The sequence below is a fragment of the Schistocerca serialis genome, chromosome 6, assembly GCF_023864345.2.
Source record: "Schistocerca serialis cubense isolate TAMUIC-IGC-003099 chromosome 6, iqSchSeri2.2, whole genome shotgun sequence".
NCBI classification, from domain to species: Eukaryota; Metazoa; Arthropoda; class Insecta; order Orthoptera; family Acrididae; genus Schistocerca; species Schistocerca serialis.
The window spans coordinates 627,044,761-627,067,521 of NC_064643.1; the positions used below are offsets into that span (position 1 = coordinate 627,044,761).

Consider the following 22,761-nt stretch of genomic DNA (forward strand, 5'->3'; position numbering starts at 1 on the left):
CTGCATACGACCGAGGCACACAGGGCCAACACCCGGCATCATGGTGTGGGGAGCGATCTCCTACACTGGCCGTACACCACTGGTGATCGTCGAGGGGACACTGAATAGTGCACGGTACATCCAAACCGTCATCGAACCCATCGTTCTACCATTCCTAGACCGGCAAGGGAACTTGCTGTTCCAACAGGACAATGCACGTCCGCATGTATCCCGTGCCACCCAACGTGCTCTAGAAGGTGTAAGTCAACTACCCTGGCCAGCAAGATCTCCGCATCTGTCCCCCATTGAGCATGTTTGGGACTGGATGAAGCGTCGTCTCATGCGGTCTGCACGTCCAGCACGAACGCTGGTCCAACTGAGGCGCCAGGTGGAAATGGCATGGCAAGCCGTTCCACAGGACTACATCCAGCATCTCTACGATCGTCTCCATGGGAGAATAGCAGCCTGCATTGCTGCGAAAGGTGGATATACACTGTACTAGTGCCGACATTGTGCATGCTCTGTTGCCTGTGTCTATGTGCCTGTGGTTCTGTCAGTGTGATCATGTGATGTATCTGACTCCAGGAATGTGTCAATAAAGTTTCCCCTTCCTGGGACAATGAATTCACGGTGTTCTTATTTCAATTTCCAGGAGTGTATATTGAAGACGAAGGGCTCCTCAGTTTTGTGGGAGTGTGAGGTGTGCATAGAAATAGATATTTTTACAAGGGAAAACTCAGAATTACCGATAGGCTGTGGTTACACTATTCCCCATTAAAATTGCTACACCACGAAGATGACATGCTACAGACGCGAAATTTAACCGACAGGAAGAAGATGCTGTGGTGTGCAAATGATTAGCTTATCAGAGCATTCACACAAGGTTGGCGCCGGTGGCGACACCTACAACGTGCTGACATGAGGAAAGTCACCAACCGATTCCTCATACTCAAACAGCAGTTGACCGGCGTGGCCTGGTGAAATGTTGTTGTGATGTGTAAGGAGGAGAAATGCGTACCATCACGTTTCCGACTTTGATAAAGGTCAAATTGTAGACTATCGCGATTGCGGTTTATCATATCGCCTCATTGCTGCTCGCGTTGGTCGAGATCCAATGACTGTTAGCAGAATATGGAATCGGTGGGATCAGGAGGGTAATACGGAACGCCGTGCTGGATCCCAACGGCCTCGTATCACTAGCAGTCGAGATGACAGGCATCTTATCCGCATGGATGTAACGGATCGGCCAGCAACGTCTCGATCCCTGTGTCAACAGGTGGGGACGTTTGCATGACAACAACCATATGTACGAACAGTTCGACGACGTTTGCAGGTCGGAGACCATGGATGCGGTTACCCTTGACGCTGCATCATAGACAGGAACGCCTGCGATGGTGTACTCAACGACGAACCTGGGTGCACGAATGGCAAAACGTCATTTTTTCCGATGAATCCAGGTTCTGTTTACAACATTATGATGGTCGCATCCGTGTTTGGCGACATCGCGGTGAACGCACATTGGAAGCGTGTATTCGTCATCGCCATACTGGCGTATCACCCGGCGTAATGGTATGGGGTGCCATTGGTTACACGTCTCGGTCACCTTTTATTCGCATTGACGGCACTTTGAACAGTGGACGTTACATTTCAGATGTGTTACGACCGGTGGCTCTACCCTTCATTCGATCCCTGCGAAACCCTACATTTCAGCATGATAATGCACGACCGCATGTTGCAGGCCCTGTACGGGCCGTTCTGGATACAGAAAATGTTCGACTGCTACCGTGGCCAGCACATTCTCCAGATCTCCCACCAACTGAAAACATCTGGTCAATGGTGGCCGAGCAACTGGCTCGTCAGAATACGCCAGTCACTACTCTTGATGAACTGTGGTATCGTGTTGAGGCTGCATGGGCAGCTGTACCTGTACACGCCATCCAAGCTCTGTTTGACTCAATGCGCAGGCGTATCAAGGCCGTTATTACGGCCAGAGGTGGTTGTTCTTGGTACTGATTTCTGGTTATCTATGCACCCAAATTACATGAAAATGTAATTACATGTCAGTTCTAGTATAATATATGTGTCCAATTAATATCCGTTTATCATGTGCATTTCTTCTTGGTGTAGCAATTTTAATGGCCAGTAGTGTAATAATCGTCAAACATACTAATTCCACATCTACGATGTTCACAATTAATACGCTACACTGAGGTGGCAAAAGCATTTGTGATACCTCCTAATATCGTGTCCAACCTCCTTTTGCAGCAACCCGACGTGGCATGGACACAACAAGTCGTAGGAAGGCACCTGCAGAAATATTGAGCCATGCTGCCTGTATAGCCGTTCATAATTGCCGAAGTGTTACAGGTGCAGGATTTTGTTCGCGAACTGAGCTCTCCATTATGTAACTTAAATATTCGATGGGATTCTTGTCCGGTGATCTGCGTGGACAAATTAGTCACTCGAGTTGTTCAGAATATTCTTCCAACCAGCTGCGAACAACCGTAGTCCGTTTCCAAGGCGCATTGTCGTCCATAAAAATTCCATCGTTGTTTGGCAACATGGACTTCATGAATGGCTGCAAATCGTCTCCAAGTAGGCGAACACAATTTCCAATCAGTGATCGGTTCAGTGGGACCAGAGGACCGACTGCATTGCGTGTAAACACAGCCTACACCATTACGGAACCGACACCAGATTGCAGAGCGCCTTGTTGACAACTTGGTTCTATGGCTGTGTAGGGTCTGCGCCACACTCTAACCACTTACCAACTCATGTCGCGACTCTTTTGACCAGGTCACGGTTTTCCAATCACCAGGGTCCAACCGATATGGTCACGAGATCACGAGAGGAGCTGCAGGCGATGTGCTGTTAGCAAATGCACTTGTGTCGGTCGTCTGGTGCCATAGCGCATTAACGCCAAATTTTGCCCCAGTATCCTGATCGATACGTTCATCGTACGTCCGACATTGATTCCTGCGGTTATTTCGCACAGCGTTGCTTGTCTGTTAGCAGTGACAACTCTACGCAAACGCCGCTGCTCTCGGTCGTTAAGTGAAGACTGTCGGCCATTGCTTTGTCAGTGGTGAGAGGTAATGCCCGAAATTTGGTATTCTTGACGCACTCTTGACGCTGTGGATCTCGGAATATTGAATTCCCCAATGATTTCCGAAATGGAATGTCCAATGCGTCTGGCTCCAACTACCATTCCACGTTCAGAGTCTGTTAATTCCCGTCGAGCGGCCGTAATCAAGTCGGAAACCTGTGTCACATGGATTGCCTGAGTACTAATAACAGCTCTACATCTACATACATACTCCGCAATCCACCATACGGTGCGTGGCGGAGGGTACCTCGTACCACAACTAGCATCTTCACTCCCTGTTCCACTCCCAAAGAGAACGAGGGAAAAATGACTGCCTATATGCCTCTGTACGAGCCCAAATCTCTCTTATCTTTGTGGTCTTTCCGCGAAATATAAGTTGGCGGCAGTAAAATTGTACTGCAGTCAACCTCAAATGCTGGTTCTCTAAATTTCCTCAGTAACGATTCACGAAAGAACGTTTCCTTTCCTCCAGAGACTCCCACCCGAGTTCCTCAAGCATTCCGTAACACTCGCGTGATGATCAAACCTACCAGTAACAAATCTAGCAGCCCGCCTCTGAATTACTTCTGTGTCCTACCTCAATCCGACCTGATAGAAATCCCAAACGCTCGAGCAGTATTCAAGAATAGGTCGTATTAGCGTTTTATGAGCGGTCTCCTTTACATATGAACCACATCTTCCCAAAATTCTGCCAATGAACCGAAGACGACAATCCGCCTTCCCCACAACTGCCATTACATGCTTGTCCCACTTCATATTACTCTGCAATGTTACGCCCAAATATTTAATCGACGTGACTGTGTCAAGAGCTACACTGCTAATGGAGTATTCAAACATTACAGGATTTTTTTTCCTATTCATCTGCATTAATTTACATTTCTCTATACTTAGAGTTAGCTGCCATTCTTTACACCAATCACCAATGCACTGCCCTTTTATACCTTGTGTACTCAAACTACTCCCATCTGTATATGAGCATATCGCTATCCCACGACTCAGTGTACAGTTTTTACATGGTATTCCAACGACATTTTCCTCTCAGATATGCTACTTCCAGGTAGAAGTGAGTATTTTCTCTTGCCGCATTTTTAGTAATTTTTGGCACTGGCTGGTAAGACGAGAGATAACATTGTGGATGAATGGCTCAAAGCTACTGGGAGGTTTCGGAGCCCAGCGCTATCTGATATTTTCGGTTGCAATGAGGATGGCGGCGAGCGACAAAATAGTCGAGATTTCGTGAGGAACGGCCCTGGTCGCACTTGCTACAATCAATACACGTTCCGACTCTCTCAAAGCTGATTTAATACGTCTGTCTGAGTGGCGATTTGTGAAGATTATACCCCGCCCCCTCCATCCCTCCTTCCTCTGGATACTCCCTTGTGTGCAACACATGCAATCCGCACCTGAGGTAAACGCGCGCTGCAGGAATTCAGCTGTAGGTCGTGCAGAAATCGACGGCAGTATAGTAAGCGTCATTCTGAAAATATCATTACTTTAATGTCGGACAATGAAACATGAACTGCAAAGCTAACAATGAATTCACCGTAGGATCATTGAATCTAAGATCTCTTTGAATGATTGCATTGACGCTGTTGAGCTGTATCTGGAAAGCCGTTGAACGCGACCTCTAAAACGAAGGATTTTCGGGCATCTTCACCCACCCTAGAAAGTTAATGGGGTTTTCATACACATATTTTAACTGTAATGTTATTGATTGCAGTACAGTTCTCTTCAGTGACGAGTTCCGCTTCGAACTGAGCACCGATGATCAGTGAAGACATTTGTGAAGATGCTGCATACACCTATGGGAATCGAACACGGTTGCCACACGCTACAGCGACCAACAACCAAGAGTGATGGTCTGGTGTGTCATTTCTTTTCATAGCAGGACCGCTTTGGTTGTCATCCGCGGTACGCTTACAGCACAGCGGTACGTCGACGAAATTCTGCAGCCTGCCTTGTTGCCCTTCACTGCAAGCCATCCTGGGCTTAAATTTCACCAGTACAATGACGACATGCACACGGCGAGAGTTTCTACTGCTTACCTTCAAGCTTGCCAAACCCTGCCTTGGCCATCAAAGTCGCTGGGTCTCGCTCTAACTGAGAACGTTTGGAGCATTATGGGCAGGACGCTCCAACCATCTCGGAAGTTTGACGATCTAAGGCACCAATGGGACAGAATTTGGGACTGTACCTCTCCGCAACACATCTAAAAACTCTGCCAATCCGCGTCAAACTGAGTAACTGCTTTCATAAGGCCTAGAGGTGGACCGACTCGTTATTGACTTGTCCAGTTGGTGAAGCTCTTTCTCTCGAATAAATCATTAAATATTTCTGAAATTGTAATAATTTGTTTGTCTGTACATGTACAGCACGTCTACTGATTTCCGTCCTATTCCGATGATTTCTTAGTGGTGCAAGTATAAGGGAACAATTGACAGGAATGGGGGAAAGAAATACAGTAGAAGAAGAATGGGTAGCTCTGAGGGATGAAGTAGTGAAGGAAGCAGAGCATCAAGTAGGTAAAAAGACGAGGGCTAGTAGAAATCCTTGGGTAACAGAAGAATTATTGAATTTAATTGATGAAAGAAGGAAATATAAAAATGCAGTAAATGAAGCAGGCAAAAAGGAATACAAAAGTCTCAAAACTGAGATCGACAGGAAGTGCAAAATGGCTAAGCAGGGATGGCTAGAGGACAAATGTAAGGATGTAGAGGCTTATCTCACTAGGGGTAAGATAGATAGTGCCTACAGGAAAATTAAAGAGACCTTTGGAGAAAAGAGAAGCACTTGTATGAATATCAGGAGCTCAGATGGAAACCCAGTTCTAAGCAAAGAAGGGAAAGCAAAAAGGTGGAAGGAGTATATAGAGGGTCTATACAAGGGCGATGTATTTGAGGACAATATTATGGAAATGGAAGAGAATGTAGATGAAGTTGAAATGGGAGATATGATACTGCGTGAAAAATTTGACAGAGCACTGAAAGACCTCAGTCGAAACAAGGCCCTGGGAGTAGACAACATTCCATTAGGACTACTGATAGCCTTGGGAGAGCCAGCCCTGACGAAACTCTACCATCTGGTGAGCAAGACGTATGAGACTTCAAGAAGAATATAATAAATCCAATCCCAAAGAAAGCAGATGCTGACAGATGTGAAAATTACCGAACTATCAGTTTAATAAGTCACGGCTGCAAAATACTAACTCGAATTCTTTACAGGCGAATGGAAAAACTGGTAGAAGCCGACCTCGCTGAAGATCAGTTTGGATTCCGTAGAAATGTTGGAACACGTGAGGCAATACTGACCTTACGACTAATTTTAGAAAATAGATTAAGGGATGGCAAGCCTACGTTTGTAGCATTTGTAGACTTAGAGAAAACTTTTTACAATGTTAACTGGAATACTCCCTTTCAAATTCTGAAGGTGGCAGGAGTAAAATACAGGGAGTGAAGGCTATTTACAATTTGTACAGAAACCAGATGGCAGTTATAAGAGTTGAGGGACATGAAAGGGAAGCAGTGGTTGGGAAGGGAGTGAGACAGTGTTGTAGCCTCTCCCCGATGTTAATCAATCTGTATATTGAGCAAGCAGTAAAGGAAACAAAAGAAAAATTCGGAGTAGGTATTAAAATCCATGGAGAATAAATAAAAACTCTGAGGTTCGCTGATGACATTGTAATTCTGTGAGAGACAGCAAAGGACTTGGAAGGGCAGTTGAACGGAATGGACAGTGTTTTGAAAGGAGGATATAAGATGAACATCAACAAAAGCAAAACGAGGATAATGGGATGTAGTCGAATTAAGTCGGGTGATGCTGAGGGTATTAGATTAGGAAATGAGACACTTAAAGTAGTAAAGAAGTTTTGCTATTTGGGGAGCAAAATAACTGATGATGGTCGAACTAGAGAGGATATAAAGTATAGACTGGCAATGGCAAGGAAAGCGTTTCTGAAGAAGAGAAATTTGTCAACATGGAGTATGGATATAAGTGTCAGGAAGTCGATTCTAAAAGTATTTGTATGGAGTGTAGCCATGTATGGAAGTGAAACATGGACGATAAATAGTTTGGACAAGAAGAGAATAGAAGCTTTCGAAATGTGGTGCTACAGAAGAATGCTGAAGATTAGATGGGTAGATCACATAACTAATGAGGAGGTATTGAATAGGATTGGGGAGAAGAGAAGTTTGTGGCACAACTTGACTAGAAGAAGGGATCGGTTGGTAGGACATGTTCTGAGGCATCAAGGGATCACCAATTTAGTATTGCAGGACAGCGTGGAGGGTAAAAATCGTAGAGGGAGACCACGACATGAATACACTAAGCAGATTCAGAAGGATGTAGGTTGCAGTAGGTACTGGGAGATGAAGCAGCTTGCACAGGATAGAGTAGCATGGAGAGCTGCATCAAACCAGTCTCAGGACTGAAGACCACCACCACAACAACAACAACAACGAGTATAACTACCAAACTCGGCTTTTAAAACAGACTATACTGCTGAGGTCTCTGTGTCTTGTAATAAAGCTGATATAATTAAGTGTCTTATTTCCAACATCGGAATTCAAAGAGCCTTCACAGAAGCCACTAATTCAGAGTGATCGTCTTCCAGGGCTATTCTTTACGGACTCGCTACATCTCTGGGGAATAATGCACACAGACGATCAGTATTCCTACAAATTAATGAAGCCTGTTAAAATATACTGCCACGCGGAACTTCATTAATTAATGGCTAGGGTATTGAAGTACTGTTTGGCAACTTTTCTTAGCACACGTTGTGACGAAATTGAAATATTGTTTGGCAACTTTTCTTAGCACACCCTGTGACGAACACTTATTTTCACTCAGATCAATTATTACAGCAATTTTACTGCGAACATTTACAAGCCAAACAGTATATTTACTGATGTTCTGTGTCGTTGTCTCCCACTTCAAAGACAATGATGAAAATTTTACTCAGGATCCCAAGAGTTATCCCTGCAGTCAAGTGTGCCTTACCGTTTTTTCGGTGGAAGTCTTTCTAGAGGGCTCGAGAAGTCACACTGGCCCGTCCAGCTGACACATCTTCCGCCCACGCCAGTGCTGCCCGTGGCCTCTTCGCCTCTCACCTCCGGAATAGCACCAAACATTACCCTGTACGTATTGCTCCACTGTCTTCAAATATGCACAGAAATAAAAGCATAAGCTCGAATTCTAAGCGGGTTGCACCAATTAACTGGACATATTCCAAAGCAGTTCTTCAGTTCTGGTAAACATTAATGCACCTTTTGCCTTAACTTACCTGATCGCCTAATATTACAGTCGGTTATGAGTGTGGGTAAGAAATTGAAATATCACTACCACGTCACAAACAAATGTTCATATAGACAGTTTCTCCCTGTTTTAGGGTAAGGAATTTGCTTCCAAATTTTGTAAAAGTGTTTTTGAATCACCCTGAACAATAAAAAAAAGATCACAACTTTGTTTATGGATATCGAGAAATCTTATGATATTTCTCCACGATCGAGAAACACCGATATAAGACACGAAACACCAATGATTCGTTTTGAAGTAAATAATATCCATTATTAGCATCCAGCAGCCTACATAAGAAGTTGAGTTAATTAATGGGTCATTGTTTCTGAATGACAATCTGAACGGCATATATATTTTTCAAATTTTAACTACTTGCGTTCCCTGCATGAGAATTTGTCGAAGCCTTTGTGAAATAGCCCCAGCATTTTCAGCTGTTTCTCATTTCTAATCGTCAACCACCGACGACTGTCACAATCTGTTTCAGTTCGCAATGAAAATAAAAACTCGTTAAGACATGCAGGGTGCATTTTGTTGTGACAATAAAGAAATGTTGGACATTGCCTCCCATTTACATTACCTAACACAGTTTTTATACATAATTCCCGAAAGTAATAACGATGTAAACATGAGTACTAAAATGTTTTAAAAATGTGTGGTCGTCATCGGATTTTTCAGATAATTCCATTACTGAACAACGGGCAGGAACCGTTTAATAAGGTGTTCCATTGTATCCAAAGCTATCATGTTCGAAGTCCAACTCTGAAATTATAATTACAACGGCATTCGAGGCACTCAAGATGATAATTTTATTTTAGATTTCTCGCTATCACCATTATAACATTTTGTGGTTATTAACACACATTACACCAGTTGACGCTCTCGTTTGAGGTCTCTGAAGATCTACTTCCATGGGTAAATACAGATTTCCATCTTCTCAAGAACATTTAGATAGAAAAAGAATTGAGCGGTCCTGTGGGGACCCTTTTCCTTCAGGTTGCCATTCTACTGTAATTTTACTTCAATGATCTTCATTAGAGATTTTTCGAATTCCAGTGACTGTCTATTCCTGTTTTTATACTTATATCTGTCTTGAACGCAAGAACAGAGATAGTCCATTTTTTCTTTTTTGTCTGGAGACGACTCTTAGCTGATCCAGAAACGGTTGTTACCTCAAATCCATACATCAGTATAGATACAAGATGCATCACTGGCCTTGCAGACTGGTGAAAATGATTCATCCCAAAACACCTAACTTGCTGTATTATAGAATCTGTCAAGTTTTTCTATGCTGTTGTCTATTTAATTGTGTTTACCATTACATGAACAGACAACACGATCAGCGTACTATATCTTGGCCACAATAGTGGTCTCTGATTTTTATAATATTTTCTCAAGACTAAACCTCCTCACTTATTTTTGTTGATTATTTATTCCAGAGTTCTAGTTGTGTTTCTACTGCTGTCTTATCCCGTACCACTATATTGTCGAAGAGAAAACTATTCAGAGCTCTGGTTAAAGGCAATTTCGGTATCGGACCATCCACTTCCTTTCGAACTGATGTGATATTCTATTTTGGAGCTGTATGCAACCCTTGTTGTTACAGCATTATTATTGTTCTCTTCCTGTGACCTTCTCAGTTACTTTCTTACGTATCAGATTTTCTTACATCTGTCTCCTTGCAATCTCATTGTATGACTAATAGAATTAATTTTCTACATTTTATCTTTACTATAGTGTTAGGATTTATAAGAAACTTACATAGTTTAACATTTTTTGGATTCTCTACTGAAATGATCCTATACCGCTGTAAAAGTTTTGCACAGTACTTTCACCTAGAATAATATGAAGTCTACTTCATTTTTTATCATATGTACTTGTTAGAACTGGTTGTACACGGTAATTCCATGGTGACGTTACAAACGATCAGGGATGCCGCAGAAACATAATTGTATCAATTTCAAATAGGAGACCCATGTCCGCAAACGACTGAGTATAAAATTATAGGTGAAAATCGTTCTGATATGTCTGACGATGGACCTCTTCTATTGAAAGCTGTTGGGTTTGGGAGGAGATATGGACAAAAAAATAAAAAATATCCGGTAAACATGGGCTCCAACGTGTGTACCTTTAGCGTTATGACCATGTGCCCATCTTTGCTATTGTGAAATGCATCTCTTCTATTGAACAAGCCCTCACAGATCTTACAGTATTCGTTTGAGAGCATGTTTGCAAGACAATTATTTTTCTTGTTTTGGTCCATATTTCCTCCTCCCAAAATATGGAAAGGAAAGATCTTGCAGTAGAAGCGGTTCTCTGTCAGAGGTATCAAACGATTTACGCTTATAATTTTCGGCTGGGTCGTTTCTGGACCAGTTACCTCACCTGAGATTGATAGATTAATCGTTCATCATTATCCCCGACAATCTGTAACATCATCACGTAATTACGCCATACAAGTGACATGTAGATACCTGTTTTTTCTTCTAGTAGATATTTGCTGTTGCATAGTGGATTTTATTGGGGTTTTAAATTATCTCTTTAATTTTATTCTCATTTAGTTGTCTGATGTGCATAACCATCTTTTTAAAACAATGTTAGAAAGGAGATTTGTGGAGTAAATTACCAAGACGGTTTCAAAGTGTCAGTAGCCTTTATTGTTCATGTTATGTGTTATTACAATTGAACAAAGTAATCTTAAATTATAAGGAAGAACAAAAATATTGCCTTTGCCTTCCGGTTGGGTAAATGAGAATTCATGGCACATAATATCATTTGCCACAATCACTTAAACAAATATTTGTTGTTGAGCACTTTGCTTATAAGTTTCGCGCTGGGAGAAATACAAACTCTGCTGAGCGTCCATATGTGGTTAACTATGCAGAAACGTATATCATCATATACGAAGACACATATAATATACATACATATTTTTCAGAATTTGCTTAAATTTCTACATAAGAGTCACTGTCGCTTTGAAAGAAATACGAAGCGCTAAATAACTATAACCGAGTCATCACTCGCCTCATAATTAATCTGCGTATGGTGGGCAAAAACGCGTACATCGAACACAACGAAAAATCACATCGCGGAATGCTAGAATCACAAATATGCGTAGAAACTGAAGTTCGGCGCCTGCTGCGCCTGCTCTCTGCGACACGAGGTTGGTGTGTGGGTTGCCTGCACGGCAGGCGCCACGACTCCAGCCTACAGGTAGAGAGTGCCCAGGCGCTTGTGGCTGCTGCCGCCGCCGCCGCCGCCCAGGGACAGCTTGGGCTTACGGCCTACCGCCGCGCCCGCAGGCGCCGCCGCCGGCAGCTGAGGGCCGGCGGGGGGCGGCGCGTGGTTGTGGCCCTTGTCGCCCCCGCCGCCCCTCAGCTCCCAGACCAGGTTGGTGAGCGAGCGCGGACGGCTGAGCCGCCGTGACCGCTTCTCGGGCAGCTTGGCGCCCGCCCCGGAGTCGCCCGACGTCCGGCCACCGGAGTGGCTGGAGTCCAGCGTGCCGTCCACCTCCATCGCTTGCTGAAAGGCAAGACAAAGCGCGAGTCAGCCGACAAAATCACTCGCTTCACAATACCTCGTTGTTGCATGCCAGAAATGAGTACATTCGAACTCCTTAACGTTATCCACTACAGTCGCGTAATTAATAAGCATGTTATAGCAGAACAATAGCTAAATAAAATGATGAAAAAAACAGGCGCCGCGTTTCGTGCTATCTGTTTAATATAATCGGAGGAGGTTTAGTTACGGCGTCGAGTAAAGAAGTTTAATATAATCGGAGGAGTTTTAGTTACGGCGTCGAGTAAAGAAATAATCTTTGCCGCTTTTCTTTTAACGACCGTTAATAACTACTAATTTGCGTCACAGTCAAAGTTAGTTGGCATAAAACTTTTCTGCGAATGGTACCGCACCATATCGTAAAAAAACTATTACCCGTCAAGGCAACTTTTCGGTCACGGTCACACTGACCTCCTTCTCGGTCTATTGGTGTATTTTGCTGTCCAGAGTCACTTATATTTTGTCATGAGTGCTCACTGAGCATGACATTAAACATAATTTTAAAAATCGTTGATATAATTGGTTTCTTAACGCGGAATGAGCGGAAATTTTATTGTTATAGGTTACTGCGGTGGACGGAGTGGGAATCCGCTTTGTACATTACTTCTTGCAGTGTGTGTGCCATGATTAGTAGTCATCGGCAAATGACACGTGAACTCCTGTTTTCTTTCGAATGGACAATGGCCGCGCGGTGTCAGTTATTTGCACAAAATATGTTTGCATTCCTGTGATAGGATATATTTGTAACGATACACGTCCCTGAGTTTTCTCCCCCAAGACAGAACGTACGTAATACGTTTCATGGATGAACTATGAAAGAGAGGGAGAAATACAGAAAGAAAATAATGAATATGTAACGCACATTACAAATAGGAACAGATTCTGAAAGATATGGCCCCCAGCGTTAAGATTTTTAATTCCGAAGCCCACTTAAATAACTTCAGACGTTTGACAAGTCGTAGCCCTGTCACCTGTCGCATTCAGTTTGCTATATCAGAGAGTGGGGATATAAATAGGATACTGATACTCGGGGGGGGGGGGTAAATCCAGTTGGGTTAATAAGTAAGACGATTTCACATGTAACGAATTCAGACATTCTCCACGACGTTTGGTAAAACTGGACTACAAACAATTAACAGAAATTTTTAAATATTCGTGAACACATACGCAGTGGAGAAAAATGCGTAATTACACGACGAGACAAGATTCTGAAATCAAATAAAGTTCATAGTACAACCTGGAAAGGTACATGAAATGAACTGACGCAAAACTATAGTAACAAAAATTGTGGATCAGTCCAAGCAAAATTCAAATATTTGGAAACAGTAACTATGGAAACGTGCAATACGGCTGAGAATTTCTTACGCTGAAAAAAGGACATTAATTTTTTATGGATTTAACCTCACAAAGAGCTCAACAAGATACTCGGATTTTCGTTTTTTATTTTACTTATTTATGTTTTATATTTATAGTAGTTGAAGTTCAGAACTTGGCAGTCTGACAAAACAGTTAGACGTAAATCTAAAAAGTTCTCGAGTAAATCGACTTTGAAGCTTTTCAAGTGTCTTTAGTAACCAACTTTTCGACAGGCAGCTTGGCTGTGTGGTATAATGGTCGTGTGTCCACTGGATGCCTGCGTTCGATTCCCAGCTACAGAAAATTTTTAAACAAAGTTGTTTCACGAGCATTTTCGTGAAGCGCAAAATACATAACGATGGGAAAAAGTCGGTAGCCCTTGTGACTGGTAGCTGTTTCATCGCTGATCTGAGTCTCCTTTTGGTCAGAATGTTTTTCATTTGTTCTCGTCCACTTGCAATATCTACGTCGTTTAAATATAAAATTCATCAAATATATGCAAAGTAACACATATCTAATTGTTATGTTCATGAAAACTGCACGTCATCTTATTTCGAAATACATATCGCACACAAAAATCCAGTATTCATTGCAAATATAAATTCTCAATTACTCATCTTTCAGAAAGTTTGTTAATAAACACCGTTTAAGTTGAAGAAACATATAATTTAAATCTTCTTCACACTTTTATATTTTACTCTCCATTGAAATGATCATAGAAATTACATCTTCGTTTAAAAATTTACCATAGCCAAGAATCGAGTGCAGATCTCCCATATGGCAGGCAAGCATTCTGTCACAGGGCCACACTACAGTTGAAAAATCGGCATTGAATTACGGAATTAAAGACGCTCGGAAATCTTCAAAGCCGACATTTTCGAGAATTTTTGAGAGCTGCACCGAATTTCTTCGTGGAACTGCAATTTGAGTTCTGAACATCACGTACCATAACATAAATACAAAAAATCTGGAAAATCCGATTACTGCGTATTGTCTTTGTCACTGTGTTACCCAAGAAAAAATTTAGTCTGTCTAAAAAGTATCATTGTCTGGTAAATACAGCATACCATGAGATGTGAAGAGGTGAAATCGTTGAAATTCGAACAATAATTATGGGTGATATTCCCATCCTATAGTTTAGACCACGACCTAACAACGTTATGTCTGATAAACATATGCATGACAAAAGCTAAGATAGCAGAGCCATCTGAAAACGTAAGAAGAAAGCATAAAAGGTCCTACTACAACATTTGGTTATGTAAACAGCCAGTTCTTAATTTCAATAGTATGCCAAATTACAGGTATTACACTTATAAAAGCATCTCAGGTTTTTTCAAAGACAATTTACAGGACCACTGGCACATTTCTAGATTTTATTTATGTAACAGTTCAGTCTATATCGTAATTAATTAATAAAACTTAAACACTTCACCCCTTTCGACCGATATGCTAATTTTAATGTCCCAATCGTAAACGTCAAATAAATGTATATTGGTGATGCATATCACTTATTGATAGTTTTATTTGACATTACAGTGCACACAATTCAGTAAACACCTTTCACTTGTAAAATATGTGCTGGTCTTGTGAAATATCTTATATTTATTTCTTTTCGTTTGATATGTATGCTTTTTCATACAAGTGTACATTATTACAATACTTGTAAGATCACCGGACAAAATATTAGTCACCACCTTAAAGGATCATACATGTCGCTCTGTGAAGGTGCAAATAATGAATAACTGGTAACGGCCGGTCTCGTGACCCTACCTGTGACGTAAGTCATGGCAGTGAAGTTGTATGCAGGTGCCAGTCGGCGTTATGGAACCGGTGCGGTAAGTTGTGTCGACGCGCAGACGTGACAGAATGGCAGAAATGAGGCATCGTCTTTGGATGTGCCTACGATCACGCCATGAATGAAGTTGCCGACTTGTTGGTGTATCACTGCGGGCTGTCCAACGTGTCTACAAGGATTGGTGTACCACTCGCCGCCATGCAAAACGCCACAAGAACGGCGGTCGCGAGAAGATCCTAACCGACAGGGGCCGGAGACGAGTGTGACGTACTGTCAGTGACAATCGGTTTCTAACTCGACAGAAACTGCTGCTGTCAGTGAATGCTGGTCCATTTCTAACAGTCTTCCAGCGAATATTGCGAAAGGACTTGCATTACCTGAGCAATTTCAGCTGGGTACTTCGCAAAAGGCTATTGTTACAGTGGTTAATAACCTGTACGTCTTCAGTTGATCAAACAACCACAGGAACTGGACGGTAACGGATTGGAGGCGTGTGGTGTGGTTCGAAGATGTGTAAGTTACCTCTTTCTCAAATAAACCGAGGCGTCCACTGCAGTGCATGTCCATTGTGGCGATTAACTCTGAGATTCTGGAGGGTGTTCTTCAGGTCAGAAGTTATTCTAGGATGTTTCGCAGGCGCTGTTCGTATCATCATTTGGTCCCGCTCATTCAGCTGCCATGAACATGAGCCTCTATGTTTCTTTCAATCTTTCGTGTAGATCTTCATTATGAGAAACCTGTGTAAACATTTGTATTCCAAGATGACACCACCGTATCTTCGGCACAAGACGCTGGTCGATCTTGGAGGCCAGCTTCGACCGCTACGGACCAACTAAGTCCTGATCTCTCCCCATGATAACACGCCTTCGGTGCGTTCAAAAAGGCCTTCAAGGGTCAACAGTTCCTGTCGGGCGAGGACATGCACCATGCAGTTACGGACTTCTTCACGCAACTTGACCACAGTGTCTTAACAAACGGGTATCTTCAATCGTGGTGCGTCAGTGGGATGACTGCCTCAATACTCACGACGATTTGATCTAATTGGCATGCCGATTATGGATAATACGACTTTCAAACGGAAACTTTTTGATTGCCACTTATAAATTACTATGAATACGGCGTGGTTGTAAGTGTTACTCGGGGACCTACAAGGTGTGTGAGAAAAGTAATGAGACTGATAACTCTGCGAGCGGTCCGGCAATGCTGTGTTGTTCTACTTGTGTAGACCGGTGTATTTGTCCCTTCCAAATGCTCAGTCCGAGTTTCAGCTATGTGCAGCCATCACATAATTTTTGCGAGCGCCGTAGGAGAAGTTGCGTTTTTGATGTGTGTTACGAAAATGGAACAGTGGAATTTAGAACAAAGTTATGGCATCAAGTTTTGTGTTAAGCTTGTGGAATCCGCAATTGTGCCCTTTGAAAAGTTGAAACAGACCTACGGGGAACATTCCTGATCAAGAGCGCGTCTTCCGTTGGTACAATTCAGTTTTGGAAGGCCGAGAACACATTGGCACCGTCCCGCACTGCCGTTTAGTGAAAAAAATAAGAGCTCACGGAGTATCGGAGCAGACATGCGATTGTATTCAAAACTTTCTTGCGGATAGAACTCAAAACGTCGCTCTTCACGGAACAGAGTCGCTAGATGTGAAGGTAATGTCCGGAGTACCACAGGGAAGTGTGATAGGGCCGTTGCTGTTTACGATATATATAAATGATCTAGCAGAAAGCGTCGGATGCTCTTTAAGGCCATTCGCAAATGTTGCAGTTGTCTATATCAAAGTAGCAGCGCCAGAAGATAGTAAGAATTTGCAGAATGACCTGCACAGAATTGGTGAATGGTGCAGACTCTGGCAGTTGATCCTGGGGTAAATAAATGTAACAAATTTCTTATACACCGAAAAAGAAGTCCACTGCTTTACAGCTACACTATTGATGACTAATGCCGTAAAATATCCAGGCGTAACTATCCAGAGTGACTTTAAGTGGAATGACCAAATAAAAAAGATAGTGGGAAAAACAGATATCAGAGTCAGATTCACCGGAAGAATCTTAATGAAATGAAACTCATCTACAAAGGAAGTGGTTTATAAGGCGCTTGTGCGCCCGATTTTTTGTATTGTTCATCCGGATGGGATCTTTATCAGGTAGGACTGATTGAGGAGATAGAGAAGATCCAACATAGAGCGGCGCGTTTCGTCCGGGATCGTATAGCTGCCGAGAGGGCGTTACGGAGATAGTAAACAAACTCCACTGGCAAACGTTACAGGAGAGGCGTTGTGCATCATGGAGAGAGTTACTATTGAAATTTCGGGACAGCACTTTTCAGGAGGAGTCGGACAACATATTACTTCCCCCCCACATATATCTCGCATACTGACCACGAGGAGAAAATTCGAGAGCGCCAATGCAGAGGCTTACCGACAGTCATTCTTCCAACCCACTATTTGCCAATGGAACAAGATTGGAAGGATCAGTTAGTGGTACCGAAAGTACCCTCCGCCACACAAAATTAAGTGGCTTGCTGAATATGTTGTAGAACGAAGATGAACCTCGCTCAGGGAGACCTCTAACTTTAGAAAAGTCGAACACCTGCTTGCGCTTGACCTTGTGAGATTGTTCCTCCAGAACAAACTGTCACCCACGTGTTTTACAAAGATGTCCTTGAAAGGCTCAGTAAAAGGGTGAATCGAGTGAGAACGGACAATGAAGAGAAGTAGATGCTGCATTGTGGCAACGCCCCATGTCAAATGGCCACTCCCATCACGGAATTTTTGAGCTTAAATGCCATTTCTGTTGTTTCAGAAGCTCTCTGTTCAACTGATTATTAATTGAAACTCCCAGCTGCCGATACGTGTTGTAGATATACCTCGATGGGGACAGCTGAAAACGTGTGCCCCGACCGGGACTCGAACCCGGGATCTCCTCATTCCCAACTGTCCACAATCTACATACGTAATGTACGTAATAGATAATTGCCCATCCACTCATTACTCGCGCACACTAAGGTGACGATTCCAGTAAGAGTTCGGGCAACCTGTGCACATTCGCACAGACGAAGGTCAGTGGTTGGGTAGCCTTTAACTATATATATGAAGATAGTGACAATTCTATCTTCATACTGTCTATTAGGTACATTACGTATGAAGATTGTGGACAGTTGGGAATGTGGGTTTCACGGGAAGCGCGCAAGGGATAAGTCCCTGCAGGCGCGCTATTCATCTGTGTACTCGGTGGCTCGGATGGATAGAGCGTCTACCATGTAAACAGGAGGACAACACCTGTCGGCAGCTGAGGGTTTCAATTAATCATCATTTATTTTAGAGAAGCTGCACGGTCATCAATTATATCTGTTCTTTCGAGAAAAGTTACTATCCTGATATCTCTGTTCAACTGATCTGAGTGTTTGTGACTTTTTTCTCCTCCCGAAGTTGAAAAGTGTCTTAAAAGCATGTCATTTTGCGACTCGGGAAAAATTTGAAAAGAGTCTGATCGGTGTGTTAAAGGCTCTACCAATTGAAAACTTTCACCACTGCTAACAAGATAAGGAACAATGACTGCGCCGTTGTGTAGCTGCCAAAGAGAACTACTCATAGAGGGACATTATTGTTGTTTGAAACAGATTAAAAACTTTGGTATACAAAAAATGATCCTCATTACTTCTCTCACACGCCTCGTGTAGTCGTTGATTCCCGTAACAACTCGCTTCCCTTGATGAAATAAGAAGTGATATTGCCGTCACACTAATGGGAGTAGGTGAACTCCGCCTAGTACAGTGTCGGTACCTGCAGGTTGGAGAGCGACTTGTAGCGGACGCCGAGCGGCGGCGACCCCGGCCGGCTGGCCGCGTTGGCGGAGGCGCTCTTCTGGCGGTGCAGCAGCTGGCGGCCGTGCTGCGCGCCGCTGCCGCCGTGCTTGATGTACAGGCCGCCGCCCCCGCCGCCCCCGCTCGGCGACTTCTCCTTCACCGTGGGCACCGCGACGCCGGCGTCTTTGTCCTTGCGCCGCGTCCTCTTCTCCGCCTTCTGCACACGAAACGAAAACAGGCGTCAGCTGCTGGACAGGATTTGTGTACGGTGTAAAGAATGGCAGCTAACTCTAAATATAGATAAATGTAAATTAATGCAGATGAATAGGAAAAAGAATCCTGTAATGTTTGAATACTCCATTAGTAGTGTAGCGCTTGACACAGTCACGTCGATTAAATATTTGAGCGTAACATTGCAGAGCGATATGAAGTGAGACAAGCATGTAATGGCAGTTGTGGGGAAGGCGGATAGTCGTCTTCGGTTCATTGGTAGAATTTTGGGAAGATGTGGTTCATCTGCTGCTGAGGAAATTTAGAGAACCAGCATTTGAGGCTGACTGCAGTACAATTTTACTGCCGCCAACTTATATTTCGCGGAAAGACCACAAAGATAAGATAAGAGAGATTAGGGCTCGTACAGAGGCATATAGGCAGTCATTTTTCCCTCGTTCTGTTTGGGAGTGGAACAGGGAGTGAAGATGCTAGTTGTGGTACGAGGTACCCTCCGCCACGCACCGTAAGGTGGATTGCGGAGTATGTATGTAGATGTAGATGATGCCGCCAACCGCTGACAGAGTTCAAATACTGATTTACAGGCTGTTAGTCCAGCGTGTTAAGCTGGTGCCGTGTCTTCGATGTGTGTGTGGCTTGCGGCAGACATACGCTGCTTGTTTCAGCTGCACCTACCTATGCAATCCGCAACGCCTTCAAAAACCACGGGCGAAGTTTTCATTTCTCTCGCTGGCTACGCGCATACTGCTAGTCCCATACAAAAACTGAACGGGATTTCTTTGTAGCAAATTTAATATAGTTGAATTTTGTCGTGGGATACGTTTTCCCTAGTGACCATAATTTTCTAATTATTCAAGAAAAACGTACAAAAGCGACCTTCAAAAGCGTTTTTCTTGAGTAACTCGAAAAGTGTGACCTCCGGCGAAAACGAATCCCCGTATAAATTTTAAGTACATTAAATTTCCTACAAAAAGGTCGTGTTCAGTATGGTGCAGGACGAAGAGTTTGGGAGTAATGAGCGAGAGAATAAGAAAATTTCAAGCGTCGTTTTTGAAGGAGTTACATGTGGCATAAAATGCAGGAGCAGCTGAATTACCCTATATATGTGTATCACATATCCCAGTTTTGGTCCATTTATTGCATGATATGTAAAAAACTGATAAAATCTTATATATAAGTTTGTAATCAAGAAAAAAGGTGATGTAAACATATGACCGAAAATCCTTCGTTTTCGAGTTATTATTGAGATTGATGTTCAACGGCTTTCCAGGTACAGCCAAACAATACCACGTATCTATGAACACGTTTGACTCAATGTATCCTAGATGACGTTGAGTTGTCAGGGAGATTGTTTACATTCGTCAGTCTTCAACGTGTCCACTGCGTACATGTACTACAGGTAGTGAGTTAACTGAAAGTGTTCCGTAAAAACACGATAAGACGTTCATTTCGTGAGCAAGGAGACATGATTTCTATGTAAAGCCACGCAAATGGTAACGGTGACGCCGTTTCCAGACCGAAGACTGCCGAGTCATCCAACCTTCGGTCCTGTGTCTCGTCGTGTTGCCGAGACAGGATCCTTAGCCCCACGAACTATTTACAGAGGAAGATCACATGTTGCTCGTACGCCTAACAACATGAGTGCACGCTGGCTAATATCTGGAGAACATGAGTGAGCCAGGTATAAGCAGAAGACAAATGGCCCTGGCGTGTAATAGATCTCGAAGTTCAGCAAAGACGATACTTCACGAGCAACTCAAGTATCCGCATCATTTCCAACGTGTGCAGGGCTTGTGCCTTCCTATCATCCGCCATGGGAAGTATTTTGCAGCTGGTTTGTTGCACAAACTGCCTACCCTTGTTTGTCTCTTCACTTTTGTTTGCAGAAAAGCCAACGTTTGGAAGAGATGGAAGAACAAATTTCCACAACCAGCACAAATAGGGCGACCGCAACCCTAATGCGAAAGTACAGGCTAGATATTAGCATCGGTTTAATATGTGAGTTGGAATTGTAGGTGACTGTGCGGTGGGGGTATAAGTTTTTCGAGCACATCTTACAAGTGCTGTCAACAGGCGTTTATCCAGAACACCCTCCAAGACCTTCTAGAAGATATGCCCCTGCAAATGATGGAGTTCCAGCATATCAGTCTCAGAGTTCGAGACACACTGGATGCTGTCTGTCATGACACACATCAAACGAAAAAATGGCTGACATCGAAATAAGTGTCCAAGGAATAGAAAAGCAACTGAAATCATTCAACAGAGGAAAGTCCACTGGACCTGACGGGATACCAATTCGATTCTACACAGAGTAAGCGAAAGAACTTGCCCCCCTTCCAACAGCCGTGTACCGCAAGTCTCTAGAGGAACGGAAGGTTCCAAATGATTGGAAAAGAGCACAGGTAGTCCCAGTCTTCAAGAAGGGTCGTCGAGCAGATGCGCAAAACTATAGACCTATATCTCCGACGTCGATCTGTTGTAGAATTTTAGAACATGTTTTTTGCTCGCGTATCATGTCGTTTCTGGAAACCCAGAATCTACTCTACAGGAATCAACATGGATTCCGGAAACAGCGATCGTGTGAGACCCAACTCGCTTTATTTGTTCATGAGACCCAGAAAATATTAGATACAGGCTCCCAGGTAGATGCAATTTTCCTTGACTTCCGGAAGGCGTTCGACACAGTTCCGCACTGTCGCCTGATAAACAAAGTAAGAGCCTACGGAATATCAGACCAGCTATGTGGCTGGATTGAAGAGTTTTTAGCAAACAGAACACAAGCATGTTGTTCTCAATGGAGACGTTAAAGTAACCTCTGGCGTGCCACAGGGGAGTGTTATGGGACCATTGCTTTTCACAATATGTATAAATGACCTAGTAGATAGTATCGGAAGTTCGATGCGGCTTTTCGCGGACGATGCTGTAGTATACAGAGAAGTTGCTGCATTAGAAAATTGCAGCGAAATGCAGGAAGATCTGCAGCGGGTAGGCACTTGGTGCAGGGAGTGGCAACTGACCCTTAACATAGACAAATGTAATGTATTGCGATTACATAGAAAGAAGGATACTTTATTGTATCATTGTATGATAGCGGAACAAACACTGGTAGCAGTTACTTCTGTAAAATATCTGGGAGTATGCGTACGGAACGATTTGAAGTGGAATGATCATATAAAATTAATTGTTGGTAAGGTGGGTGCCAGGTTGAGATCCATTAGAAAATGTAATCCATCAACAAAGGATGTGGCTTACAAAACACTTGTTCGACCTATACTTGAGTACTGCTCATCAGTGTGGGATCCGTACCAGGTCGGGTTGACAGAGGAGATAGAGAAGATCCAAAGAAGAGAGGCGCGTTTCGTCACAGGGTTATTTGGTAAGCGTGATAGCGTTACGGAAATGTTTAGCAAACTGAAGTGGCAGACTCTGGAAGAGATGCGCTCTGAATCGCGGTGTAGCTTGATGTCCAAGTTTTCGAGAGGGTGCGTTTCTGGATGAGGTATCGAATATATTGCTTTCCCCTACTTATACCTCCCGAGGAGATCACGAATGTAAAATTAGAGAGAATCGAGCGCGCGGAGGCTTTCCGGCAGTTGTTCTTCCCTCGAACCATACGCGACTGGAACAGGAAAGGGAGGTAATG

The 22,761-nt window shown here is 43.3% G+C and overlaps 1 protein-coding gene across 1 annotated transcript in view; it reads right to left on the minus strand.

The window, feature by feature from the left end:
- Positions 1 to 11,018: 11,018 nt before the first annotated feature.
- Positions 11,019 to 22,761, minus strand: part of LOC126484179 (uncharacterized) — a 179,658-nt gene continuing 167,915 nt past the window's right edge. Inside the window, exons 6-7 of the mRNA XM_050107589.1 lie at positions 18,865 to 19,104; positions 11,019 to 11,896 (exon numbers count right to left, since the gene is read on the minus strand). Of these exons, the coding sequence (XP_049963546.1) occupies positions 11,582 to 11,896; positions 18,865 to 19,104 (555 nt within the window). The 3' untranslated portion in view covers positions 11,019 to 11,581. The remainder of the gene's footprint in view (positions 11,897 to 18,864; positions 19,105 to 22,761) is intronic.